Source organism: Nematostella vectensis, chromosome 3 (assembly GCF_932526225.1).
Source record: "Nematostella vectensis chromosome 3, jaNemVect1.1, whole genome shotgun sequence".
In the NCBI taxonomy this organism is placed as follows: Eukaryota; Metazoa; Cnidaria; class Anthozoa; order Actiniaria; family Edwardsiidae; genus Nematostella; species Nematostella vectensis.
Window position 1 is genome coordinate 15230739 of NC_064036.1, and position 13033 is coordinate 15243771.

At 41.4% G+C, this 13033-nt stretch overlaps 1 protein-coding gene across 1 annotated transcript; it reads left to right on the forward strand.

The window, feature by feature from the left end:
- The first annotated feature begins 8739 nt into the window (after positions 1 to 8739).
- On the forward strand, positions 8740 to 12276 carry LOC5522279 (substance-K receptor). The gene has a single exon (XM_001641989.3). It carries the CDS (start codon positions 9489 to 9491, stop codon positions 10491 to 10493), a length of 1005 nt encoding a protein of 334 aa, XP_001642039.2. The 5' UTR covers positions 8740 to 9488; the 3' UTR covers positions 10494 to 12276.
- Positions 12277 to 13033: the final 757 nt, after the last annotated feature.

A 13033-nucleotide genomic window follows, 5' to 3' on the forward strand; every position in this document is an offset into this window, starting at 1 on the left:
CGAAATCTCTAGCTCATAAAGTCGCATTATTTTGTCGCTCTAGAATACTTCGAAGGATACGCAATTGAGCTATGTGAGAGGTCTATATGTCTTCACTAAAGAGAGGCTTAAGCGGGCATATTTTGTCGGAAATGTTATGAATTATTAAAAATAATAAGATTTTGCTGTCTTGTGTGTTCTGTGTTTATTTGCCTTTTGAGGGAAGAAGAAACGCGCACGCCCGTTTGAGCCTCAATTTGATGAAATTCCACAGCCCTCCCAAGTATTTTCATTTTTACTGAAAGGTCACGGCTCTTTCCAGAGGTCTACTGTTATTTTTCCTATTATCTTATAAGAACCTTTTTATAAGAACAGCCTCAGATTTCATCGTATTTTTAAAACGTGCTAAGGACTGCCGAGGCTCAGATAGCAAAATATTACCCAGGGAAGCGTAGTTGGCAGAGCGTCGCTCTGTAGCGTCTGTGCCTATCACCCCTGAATTCTGGGTTCGATTCCCGGTTCCGACGTGATTTAAGTTTAGCTGGTCTCGCCTTTGCTCCGATTTTCTCCGGGTTCTCCGGTTTTTCTACCTCCACAAAACCAACATTTACGATCCGTGTTAATCTGATGCGTTTTCAAATCAAATCGTTTTCATAATAGCTATTTGATTATTATTGTTATTGATCATTCCTGTAATCCTCTTCCTAATTCCAGGCCGAGTACACAGGGGGTGCACATAGGGTGCGCGTGCACCCCCCCCTCCTTCTTGGCAGCCAAAATTGGGTAATTTCTTTATTAAGGAATTTGCTAATACTATGCTTTTTCCATATGATACCTAGCCTGCCTGTAGGTTTTGATAGTTTTTTTCCGGCACGAAAACCCCGAAAACACGGAGTTCGCATATCCCCCCGCCATCTTGAATAATATTATCAAATGGCGGCCGGGTTATGCGAATTCCGTGTTTTCGGGGTTTTCGTGCCGGAAAAACTATCAAAGCCTACAGGTAGGCTATATGATACCTATGACTGCGCACACCCCTTCAGCCAATCCTGAGTACGCGCCTGAATTCATTGGGTATTATATCTTTATACACACAGAATTTAAGAACATCGTTATGAACATTTTCAGCCTTAAAATGCTCCGAAAATTAGAACAGCCCAGCCTCAACAGAAAATTAACGTTCTTATATCAAAAAACTTTGTGTATTGAATTACGTGCAATAATTATCAGGGGGAGTCAACCTAAATGTTTTCGATTAAGAGGGGACTGGGCTTACCTAAATTGACATCAAAATGTTTGTTTTGTATCCAGATTTATCAACAAATGGATAAATATGTCAGCTTTCCCTTTAAACACAGAGTCGACGCAAGAGAACCTCTTTGAATTTTCATTAAGGACCGATATGCTCTATATCCCTCAGCCCTTATCGGCAAAATTAACCTTGTTGTTTCTCTTGATTTTCCCTATTCGCCTGGACATTTGCCGATTTTGTCGAACTAAGCTATGATGAGGTGCTGATGTTTATCCTCATGCCGAAGTAGCATCAGCAATCAGGAAGAGTAGCATGCATCAGGAAGCAAGTATAGGTAGACTGTAGGAGGGAGGGGGTGATTCTTCGTAATTTTTAAAGGCTCCCCCATCCTTGTAATTACTGCACAGTCCCTAATGGGACTGTATGGTCTATGAACCTCAACCGAGCAAAGACGGCTGCGACTCCGACTCCGTTTAAGACCTGACACCCCCTCAGAGCATGTGATGATTTCACGCGCAACTCGCAAGTACTAGCTGTGACCCCCATTTTCAACTTGTTTGAATAAAAATCTGCTATCTAATTAGCTAAAGCTTTTTGAAGCCTTAAAATTTCAAAGTGATTGGAAACTATTTAATTTTCCAATCGAAAATCATGTTATTCGAACATTGTTATGGTGATATTTTTATGTACATTTTTAACAGCGCGCATTAGGCTAACCCCTCCCTTCCCGTGTTGCGGGCGCATCAAATGTACAGAAAGAAAAAGAAAATAAACGGCTCTTGCCTCAAGAAACTGGACTTGATAACAATCATACCTGCTCAATGTATGCCTTTTCACTGTTTTTTCTTTCTTTTTCTTTTCTTTCAAATAAGAAGATTTTCACAGGCTCCCTCTTTCACATATATTCGTCGCTCGCTGTTTCACGCTTATGTTTGACCTTAAGCAACAGGACTTCAAGAGAATGAAATCTGTCAGGTGAAGCGAAGGAGGTCACGGCTACTGTTGCCTGTCAGGTGTCTGCGGCGTGAACGGGAGATAAACAGGGTTAGAATTTGTATCAAGATCACTTGACCTTGTTCAGGCCCGTAGACTATTTTTTTAGCATTAAAAACAGAAGCTTTTTTTATGCTATATCCCAGTTGTCGCAAAAACACTTGTCTCTATCAATCTTCCGCAGAGAAATTTTTATAACATTATCTTTGTTATGTATAAGGGAAACTTTCGGCCACCTAAATTTAGAAAGCTATTCTTAACAGCTTGAAATAAAACCGCTAAAAAAAAAAAGCAGAGTTTTAAAATCTAACAAAACTAATAATACCCAACACGCTAAAAATGATAGAAGAGAAGACAAATAAATGGCGAAGTCATCATCATAAGATTTCAAGTGATGTAGTTTCACACTGACATTTATGCTTTTTTTAGTGTATTGGAACACTAAAGTAAACTAAAGAAAATCTGATTCGGTCTTAGGAGTTCGACGCGTCAGCACCGCAAACTTGCAGATTGTTTCCACTTTATTTTGTATTGTTATCGAGCAAAGGAGAAATGCTTAAAATAATTCGTTGTCCTTGTTGTTATTATTTCCTAGGCTGAGTCTATATAAAAGTTGTCAGTTGTTGTTCATACTATTAACGTGGGCAGGGTCATATGACATATATGACAGAAAGAATGTCACGGACGCAGAGAAAAATATGTTCCCTATGGGTACAGTAGCAGACTCGTACCCAGTCGCCAAAATGAGAAGAAACTAAGAAGGAATAAGGGAAACATAATTAATGCACGGGTTGCCTGTGACGATTAATTAGGCGCGCTTGACCACAGGCAACCCACACGGCAGAGCGCGCCTAATTAATCGTCACAGGCAACCCGCGCATTAATTATGTTTCCCTTATTCCTTCTTAGTTCCTTCTCATTTTGGCGACTGGGTACGAGTCTGGTACAGTAGTCTTCGGTACTTTGACTGAGTTGGTTAAGCAATCAGGTTATTCGTAGACGGTTTGCATGTAATTCTACATCCATGACGCAAAACAGCAAACTCTAGGCCCCGTAATGGGAGCTCGAGATTTAGCTTAAAACGCGCGCGTTTCGCTATCTAGCCAAACAGCGCGCGCCATTCCCAATAGATCACTTGTTTTAATCAAATGATGATATCTTTGATATCATCAAGTAAAGCACAGAGGCACATAAAAAACATATCTATTTGCTAATTAGATGTTTCGTCCCTGTTTCGACTCAGTAAAGCCTGCACACAGGCAAGTTGAAATATTCAATTCGCTTTAATCGAGCCATTTTCAAGTTGTGTCGAGTTGTAATCATATATGTTTGCAAGGCAGGGCCACATAAACTTTTTGTGGCCAAGCTATTTTGTGCCATTCTACTGCCCGGAAAGAGGTGGGCCAATCACGGCTAAAATCATTTTAGCGGATTCCCTACCAGCCAATCAGGTTTCATCTCTATCAAATGATTTGACAGTTAAGGCACTGCAATGCGAGCAGCAAAATCGTACAACTTTTGTGGCAGCATTCGCAAAAATTTTTTGAAGGCGATGTTGCGCGTTTTACTACCGGGGCACAAACTTTTGTCGCAGCAAAGGATAAACTGGTACTTGCTCTTGATCCGCAATCGTATCCCTCCGTGACACTGATGTGTGACTTTCGTTCAACCAATCACAAACCTTATTGCAACTGCTGGTGTATGCCTGATGTCTTTTTGCTGCGAGACAAGTTAGGTTGATGTAGTAATACGGGCTACATCTCCGAGTTTTGTTGCAAAAAATAGAACCATCTTCTACTTTCTGCAGAAAACTTTTTCAACTTGCAGCAAAAAAATTGCTGCGACAAAAGTTGGCGCGCCTGTAGTAAAACGAGCAACATCGCCACAAAAGTTGTTGCTGCTCGTGTAACCGTACCTTTAGCTGTAACCGTGCTCCCAATAAAGTAAACAACTTTGCAACGTTCCGAAGACTATTTCATAGTATGTTGCCATGGCAACCAATTTACAATTTGTGCATTCAAGCAAAAATGGGGAATACACAACGACAATAGAGAAAGCCTTAAATGGTATATTTATAATCGCCATGAAATTCCCCACATCATGCTGTCTTTTAATCGTGTCCAGCGTCACGTGACCGTGAGAACCGTTGCCATGGAAACATAGTTTCGTTTGTATTTTAGCTAATGCTGTAGGTGGACAGCCTTAAAAGACAGCATGAAAAGAAGACTACTATAGGGATTGAAAATATGCATTTACATTTGAAATCCACTATGCTTCTGTATTCCCCATTTTCCATTGAATGTAGAAATCGAAAAATTACGCTTGGGCCACCTTAAATCGGTTGCCATAGTAACAAAATTTGTCAAGATGTTGAGATCCATGTGAATAAAGTACTTGCCAAGTTTGGTTTTATTAGCACCTTGTGTCCCCGAGATATTGATGAAAATGTGTTTTTCAACGTATAAGCCTGTAAGTCAGGCCTGAGTGTTTTTCGAAAAGTTCCACCGGATTGTTGTCTACAGACATCGACAAATTTTGATTTTTTTTTACCGAATTTCAGTAAATATTTAGCCAATCTATTGCATTAACTTTGAAAGTTATAATTTGTTTATCTGGAACCCGTAAACAACAGGGTCGCTACCGCTAGCTTTGAGAAACGCTCCTCCTAGCCAGAAAAAGTATCCCGAAACCTTGTGCTTCTTCTGTTTTCCTGCTTCTGTGATCTCTGTTTCTTTTGTTGTTTTAAATACAGGGGACAGTTGCCAAAGTAGTATCTCCGTTTACAAGATGTAACCCTATAGAACTGTTCTTCTTTCAGCTATTCCATTGTGTCTATTCCCCATATAGACGAGTCAATAGATCCTGTAGTGTCTGTCGGTTAAATCCTCGAAACTCACATCAAATAGCAAAGGAATGACTTTACCGGCTGGTCACGTACGGAGGCTCACGCTATGAACACGGAGATATAAACACGTGTGGCCTGGATCTCAAACGCCACCTGCATCACATCACGGCAAGGACCTCGACGATGACAATAGTCTTCGGCCTTTGGGCACCAAAGACTAAAAAGAGCCAAATTCCATTGCGAATTGACAATTACATTATCCTCAAATAGACGCCGCACATAACGCCCTCAAACAGACACAGCGATGGCGCCCTAAAATAGACGTCGCACATGACGCCCTCAAACAGACGTCGCACATGACCCCATAAAATAGATCGCACATGACGCCCTCAGATAGACGTCGCACATGACGCCCTCAGATAGACGTCGCACATGACGCCATCAAATAGACGCCGCACATGACACCCTCATATAGACGCCTCACATGACGCCCTAAAATAGACGTCGCACATGACGCCATTAAATGGACGTCGCACATGACGCCATCAAATAGACGCCGCACATGACGCCCTCAGATAGACGCTGTCAAAAAGACGTCGCACATGACGCCATAAAATAGACGTCGCACATGACACCATCAAATAGATCCCTCGAATAAACGCCGCACATGGCGCCGTCAAATAAACACCGCACACGAGGCCTCAGATATATATAGACGCCTCACATGACGCCGTCAAATAGACGCCGCACATGACGCCCGCAGACGCCGCTAAGAAAAACGCGCTTGTTATTTATCCTTTTATTGATCAAATTCAGGACTTTAAGAATACATTCTATGATATCAAATTTGCTTCTTTGGTGAGTTGGTTTGCGCAGTAGAGCGTAAAACGTCTTCCTTCTTTGGTCTCTTATATCGTGCACACTCGGGCCGTGTCGATCTCTAATCGTACCTTCTAATCGTGACTTTTGTTGAGGGCACGGTAACCACCATAAAACAGATCAAGTTTAGGAAAACTTGCAAATAACTTTGAGAGCTAAACCGAATTGAACAAACCCTAAAAACCAAGGTTGAGAAAATGCTTTCCTCGATACCTTCCACCATATTACCCAAGAAAAAAAAACAGAATAAACTTGAGTAGTGCAAGTGCAATCTCTAATAAAGGCTTTTTATAACTTTCGCCTGCGACGCTGATAAGCCGTGGTTAAGATTTAAGCAATTAGGGAAAAATGACAATCTCTGGTAGGGATCTCGAGTTTTTCCTGATCGATAAAGCGATATTGGGTTATGAAAATATAGTGTTTCTTATCTAAAGTGTTTTCTTTTCTACTTTTTTTTACATATGAGCCAGGTAAGGGGTGACCGGCTTGCCTTTAAAAGAGTGCCGATATTTTGGGTGTCTGGTGTTTTTATCTCGTTAAAAGAATGAACCGCCAAACAGTTCATTTCCATAGGGGATAATCATGCAAGTAACTATATATTAAGTTTTTTTTTTTTACTTTTTTTGTCAGGCAAAAGACCACCATTGCTGGTCCATTTGATGTTTTATTTTTCGGCAATAAAAAAGACAATAAATAAAAAGTGGTGATTCGATCTAAGCATTATATTTGAGCTTTACCCCCAGAAACAGTTTAAATGTGTTCACAATTCGCCGATAAATCAACCTAACCATCTGAAATAGTGATTCATCCTAACATAGTCAGGCCCGGAGCCAGGGGGGTGCAGGGAGTGTGTTCGAACCCCCATATGTCGCATTTTGTAAATTCAAGCAAGCTGCGAATGCCAGAAAAGCGCGTGTGCGCTGCGACGCCTCCACACCTATAATAGACAGTGCATAGGGCAAGAGAGGCTTTCGGCATTGGCCCTTATCCACTGCCACTACGACACACACAGACTTCGACCTAGAGTACACAGACTTCGACCTAGACTACACAGACTTCGACCTGGACTACACAGACTTCGACCTAGACGACACAGACTTCTACCCAGACTACACAGACTTCGACCTAGACTACACAGACTTCGACCTAGACTACACAGACTTCGACCTAGACTACACAGACTTCGACCTAGACTACACAGACTTCGACCTAGACTACACAGACTTCGACCTAGACGACACAGACTTCGACCTAGACGACACAGACTTCGACCTAGACGACACAGACTTCGACCTAGACGACACAGACTTCGATTGATCAGTTCAAATTAACTTGGATTACTGCTTGAAAATTAATATTGGCCAGAAGATAAGAATTCAGAAGCATTTAGAGTAACAGTAAAGAAAGTGTATAGGGTGTCTTAGAAATTAAAAGGGACAGTAGGTCCGCTTTTTTTATTTCGCACCCCCCCCCCCCCCAAAAAAAAAAAAAGACCCTTGGTACGTGCCTGTATAGTGTTCTCCACTCACAAAGATACAAATATTTTCGTATTATTATTATTAAATTTATATTGGTAGCCTTTGGGAGTGCCAGGTTAGGTGATATAAAGGCGTGCCTGATTTTGTAAGGAAAGCAAATCAATAAAAATAAAGATCTAAAACGCGAATTAGTTATCTTTGATCATTTTTGTGTTCACGTGGTAATTCTATTAAGCGGTCACCATCGAGAAAAACAATGGATTTAAAGGTACGATAATCTTACAATAAAACGCGCCGCAGAATGTTTATGTCATATTGGTCACTGTATGCTCGGTTAAACTCTGTCGCACTTTCTAACAGCTGAAATAAAGGTGTGAAAATACAGGGTTTTGGTGACCAATAGTTCGGGACATTGGGAAGTGACCGCTTACAAATTAGAGAAATGAGCTGATTTTGTGTTTATTCACACTTTTTTATATAATAACCTTTTTTTTATAAGAAACACCAGCGTGAGATACCAACAAGTTTCAAGAACACACTAAGAACATGCCGAGGCTCAGATAGCCTAGTCCTAATAAGTTCTAAAATGCAGAATTATTGTGCTCATAGTAACGGGATATAGAATCACCTTTGAGCAGAAATAAACACTTGGTGTTTTTGCCATATATTTTTTCAGAAAAAGTCACGTATACGACTGCCGGGATATTCGTGAGACAAGTTCTGATCCGACGTTGATACAATTTTTGCTCTCAAGTTAAAGAATCGACTAAAGCCGGCTGTCGGATGTTTAATACTGACTCAAAATTTTGTTCTTGGGCCAATTTTCTCCTGTATAAGGTGAGGATACTACACAAAACTACTAGCAATGGCTATTTTAATTGTAGTCTCCAAAATATTATTTTGGAATATTTACAATTTTTCACATTTAAGTATCCTTATACAATTATCCTGATACAATTTTTGCTCTCAAGTTAAAGAATCGACTAAAGCCGGCTGTCGGATGTTTAATACTGACTCAAAATTTTGTTCTTGGGCCAATTTTCTCCTGTATAAGGTGAGGATACTACACAAAACTGCTAGCAATGGCTATTTTAATTGTAGTCTCCAAAATATTATTTTGGAATATTTACAATTTTTCACATTTAAGTATCCTTTTTTTTAAATTTGCTGTGTATTTTTATGTGTGCTTATTTGTAATCATTTCTTTAAAATCTTATGACAGGGTGTCAGTAAATTGAAAAGTTTTCACTTTACAGCTATGACAGGGTGTCAGTAAATTGAAAAATTTTCACTTTACAGCTTACGATGTTGTAATGAATTTCTAAGAACACTTCTTGATTCTCTTCACTCTGCGACTCGGATTTCATAAAAAAATGGTTATCCTACACGAGCTGTATTTGTGTCTTATGACTATTAGCGAACGTTGATAGAAATTCCGCCGCGTTCTTTGATCCCTTGGAGTAAATAAAGTAAATGGTCTGTTGCGGTTGGCTGAGCTGAAATGGATAGGAAACTGTCAGAAACGGCGATCAAGATTAGCCAGGCTGATAGGACCAGGAGGAGGGCATACGTCTGGTTAAATACGCTTCAGGATCTGTTGTCGGTACATTGTCTTTCTTGCTTCAGAAGGTGTAAATGACAGTCTGGATCCAAGCCCAATTTCCTTTTTAAGATTTGTTCTCATCTATTGTTTTCTAGTCTGCGAAGTGTTTCAATGCTACGAAGAACTTCTCAGCCCCGTGTGTTTGATTGGTTGATACAAGGTTTTGAAAAGAAAGGATTTTTTTTATGAATACCAGACCAGCCGAAAGCAGGAGTTTTACATGCGACTCGATTCATAAAGGTAATCCTAGTAGGGCATATTAACTGTAGAAGAGCACGCAAAAGCCGTCGTCGTCTCTGGCCCTACTATAAGCAGTGTCTTGTTTCCCTGAGACAGGTGCAACTTCGCCTTCCTATTGGCTACGGTTCTTTAGTATCCAACCTTTCGCTCACACAATATCAAATATACATCATCATAGAACGGAACCCCCACATTCTGCGTAACAAAGAGAAGCTTTAAATGGCGAACAATTCTACGGAAGGACTGCGTAACTCCAGCGCAATGCGCTTCTCGCACATTCAGCTAATTTCGTGGACGATTGCGTACAGCTTGAGCGATGTGGCCATAGTGCTGGGCAATGCACTTGCGCTGGTAGTATTTTTGTTGGGGAATAGATACAATACATCTAAAGCCAACTACTTTTTGATCAACCTTGCCGTCGCGGATGAGCTCGTTGGTGTAATCTCCCTTCCATTGTACATCTACCACTTAGTAGCCTACATCAAAAAAGGAAATTTCTTCGCGGGGAGAGAGGTGTACTACGTTCTTTACATGGGCGTTGATATGCTGTCCGGATTTGCCTCGATGCTAACAATAGTCGCTATTGCGCTCGATCGATTTTTCGCGGTATGCTATCCGCTCCGGCATCGTGTCACATCTTCAAACGTGTACTTTTTGCTCTTAGGCGTACTTTGGTTATTCCCTGCCGCAATTGCAATTTGGTGGGTTCTTTGGGTTGAAGACCATGCCGCTTTCGCCTACTTCATGACTGTGGTAATTGTTTGTTTTATGTTAGCGCTTTCGGTTGCGCACGCTCTTATTATCATCAAAGTCAAGTTTCGTCCTGTTCGGAATATCAGCCGCCGACACGCTCAACAAGAACGCCACTTAATGCGACTCTTGAACGTCGTCACTATTGCGTTCCTTCTATCCTGGCTCCCGATCCATGTCTTAGACTTTGTCTACTTTTTCTTTTGCCGAACATCGTATTGCGCGGTATATAACATAATAAATGTTTTTTATTTCGCAAAGTTTCTTCAATATGCGGGTTCGTTTGTTAACCCCCTTGTATACTACGCAAACAATAAAGACTTTCGGCGGTCTTTGCGTGGACTTGTCAACAAGGGAAAAAACTCTCTTGCATCATTTGGAATCACCACTTACTCCAAGAAATATCATATGTCCAGAAAGAACAGATCTTCCTCCAGAGATGAGAAATGCGGGACTCATGATACGAATCTTTAAGGAGACTCTCATGTTTTCAACATATTATGTATTTCTTGCAAAGCTCTACAGAAATAGCCTCCAGCGCATAAGGGAGCCCAAGTAAAAGCGGGTGCGTGGGAGAAAATAGGTGCTCTGATTCCATCAAAGACAATACAAGAGCACAAGTCTGTACATTGCTATATACCCTACGATAATTAAAAAAAAATGTTGTATTTAGAATATATCTTGGACTTCTGCACTCATCACGGAGTACTGCATAGATCCTTTTAAAGTACAATCCCGACCACGAAACAGCTTTGCTTTTGTATAAATATGCTGTAATTAAGTATGGAATGCAGATGGTCCTTAGGTACAGCTTGTGTGGTGCAGTGTGTTAGTGTATGGATCACTGTGCAGGTATTCCCTAGGTACAGCTTGTGTGATGCAGTGTGTTAGTGTATGGCTCACTGAGCAGGTGATCCCTAGGTACAGCTTGTGTGGTGCAGTGAGTTAGTGTATGGCTCACTGAGCAGGTGATCCCTAGGTACAGCTTGTGTGGTGCAGTGAGTTAGTGTATGGCTCACTGAGCAGGTGATCCCTAGGTACAGCTTGTGTGGTGCAGTGTGCTAGTGTATGGCTCACTGAGCAGGTGATCTCTAGGTACAGCTTGTGTGGTGCAGTGTGTTAGTGCATCGCTCACTGTGCAGGTAGTCCCTAGATCCAGCTTGTGTGGTGAAGTGTGTTGGTGTATGGCTCACTGTGCAAGTGGTCCCTAGGTACAGCTTGTGTGGTGCAGTGTGTTAGTGTATGGCTCACTGAGCAGGTGATCCCTAGGTACAGCTTGTGTGGTGCAGTGACTTAGTGCATGGCTCACTATGCAGTTGGTCCCTTGGGACAGCTTGTGTGGTGCAGTGTGTTAGTGCATGGCTCACTATGCAGATGGTCCCTTTATACAGTTGTGAAATGTGTTTGTGCATAGCTAACTGGACAGATTGATGCAAGGTAGAAGTCTGTAAAATCCCGGATAAAATACTTTACCAATCTATAGCCATTTCAGAGCCTGATTGCCGCCCTAATATCGTATCTGATCTATATTCTAAGTAAGATCTCGCATACTGACCACAAAATATAGAAACCAAATTATCGCCTCTTTTTATCGTAATTTTACCAATGATTCAGGAAGTAAATGTCGCGAAGCCCTCGCCCCCTACGACGTCAGCTAAACATCTTAATTGTAGAAGATAGACGCACGCAAGATTTATTTTCGAAGTTATCTTGGATAAAAAAAAAAACGTAAAAAACACTTTTCATGTTGTTCCTCCTCGAGTGAGGTTGTGCTCTGATTAGTGCTAAGCTAGACAGACAGTTGCCTCGGGATAATACTGACAGAGATAAGGGTGGCGCTAGCTTGGCGCTAGCTTGGCGCATTAGTGAAAACTGTGAATCGTAATCCTTTTATAATTACAGCCTTTCCCTTCCTCGACGATTAAAGCTCTGTTTAAAGATTTTTCTTTTTTTAAGCCGATTAGCGTATCGTTGTAATAGGTTTCATTGCTTCACAAAGAAGACGATTCACAAAGAAGACGATTTCGGTTTCGTGTAAGTAAAAGACTTAATTAACCATATAAAAAAAGCAGAAGAAAACGAAGGCAACTATCATAAGCAAAAACTTTTCTTTCATCCCCTCTGTCATCACGCGACCACCTGATCTCGCATTCCTCTTAGCGATAGCTTTTTAGCTAACAAGTATGTTATTCATATTCATATCTACAGTTGAAGTTAGGATTCAAAAATAAAAAATAAACATCCCTTACCCCTTGAATTTGTTCTTACTTTTTGATCGCTTCAAAGACAGGATTTAAAACATCCCCATCCACACTCCTTAGCCGAGGGGACATCCCCATCCACACTCCTTATCCGAGGGGACATCCCCATCCACATTCCTTATCCGAGGGGACATCCCCATCCACACTCCTTATCCGAGGGGACATCCCCATCCACACTCCTTATCCGAGGGGACATCCCCATCCACACTCCTTATCCGAGGGGACATCCCCATCCACACTCCTTATCCGAGGGGACATCCCCATCCATACTTCTTATCCAAGGAGACATCCCCATCCACACTCCTTATCCAAGGAGACATCCCCATCCACACTCCTTATCCGAGGGGACATCCCCATCCACACTCCTTATCCGAGGGGACATCCCCATCCACACTCCTTATCCGAGGGGACATCCCCATCCACACTCCTTATCCGAGGGGACATCCCCATCCACACTCCTTATCCGAGGGGACATCCCCATCCACACTCCTTATCCGAGGGGACATCCCCACCCATACTTGTTAACCGAGTAAGGTCCTCGTACACACTGAGGCTCTCGAACTAACAGAATGTCCAATAGCCATGATCTTAGGGAAAGCAAATAGAAAATTGCTGGTAAAATGTTGAATTTTGGCGCCTGGCGGAAGCTCTAGTTTTTTTCAACCTTCTTTCGACTATATTTTTTTTATTTTCAATAGTTTTTCAGGAAAAAAAATGCAACTCGCAAATAATAGTTTTCTTTATTGAACTACG

Coding starts and splice junctions, on each gene's coding strand:
- LOC5522279 (XM_001641989.3), top strand. CDS start 9,489: ATGGCGAACAATTCTACGGAAGGACTGCGTAACTCCAGCGCAATGCGC.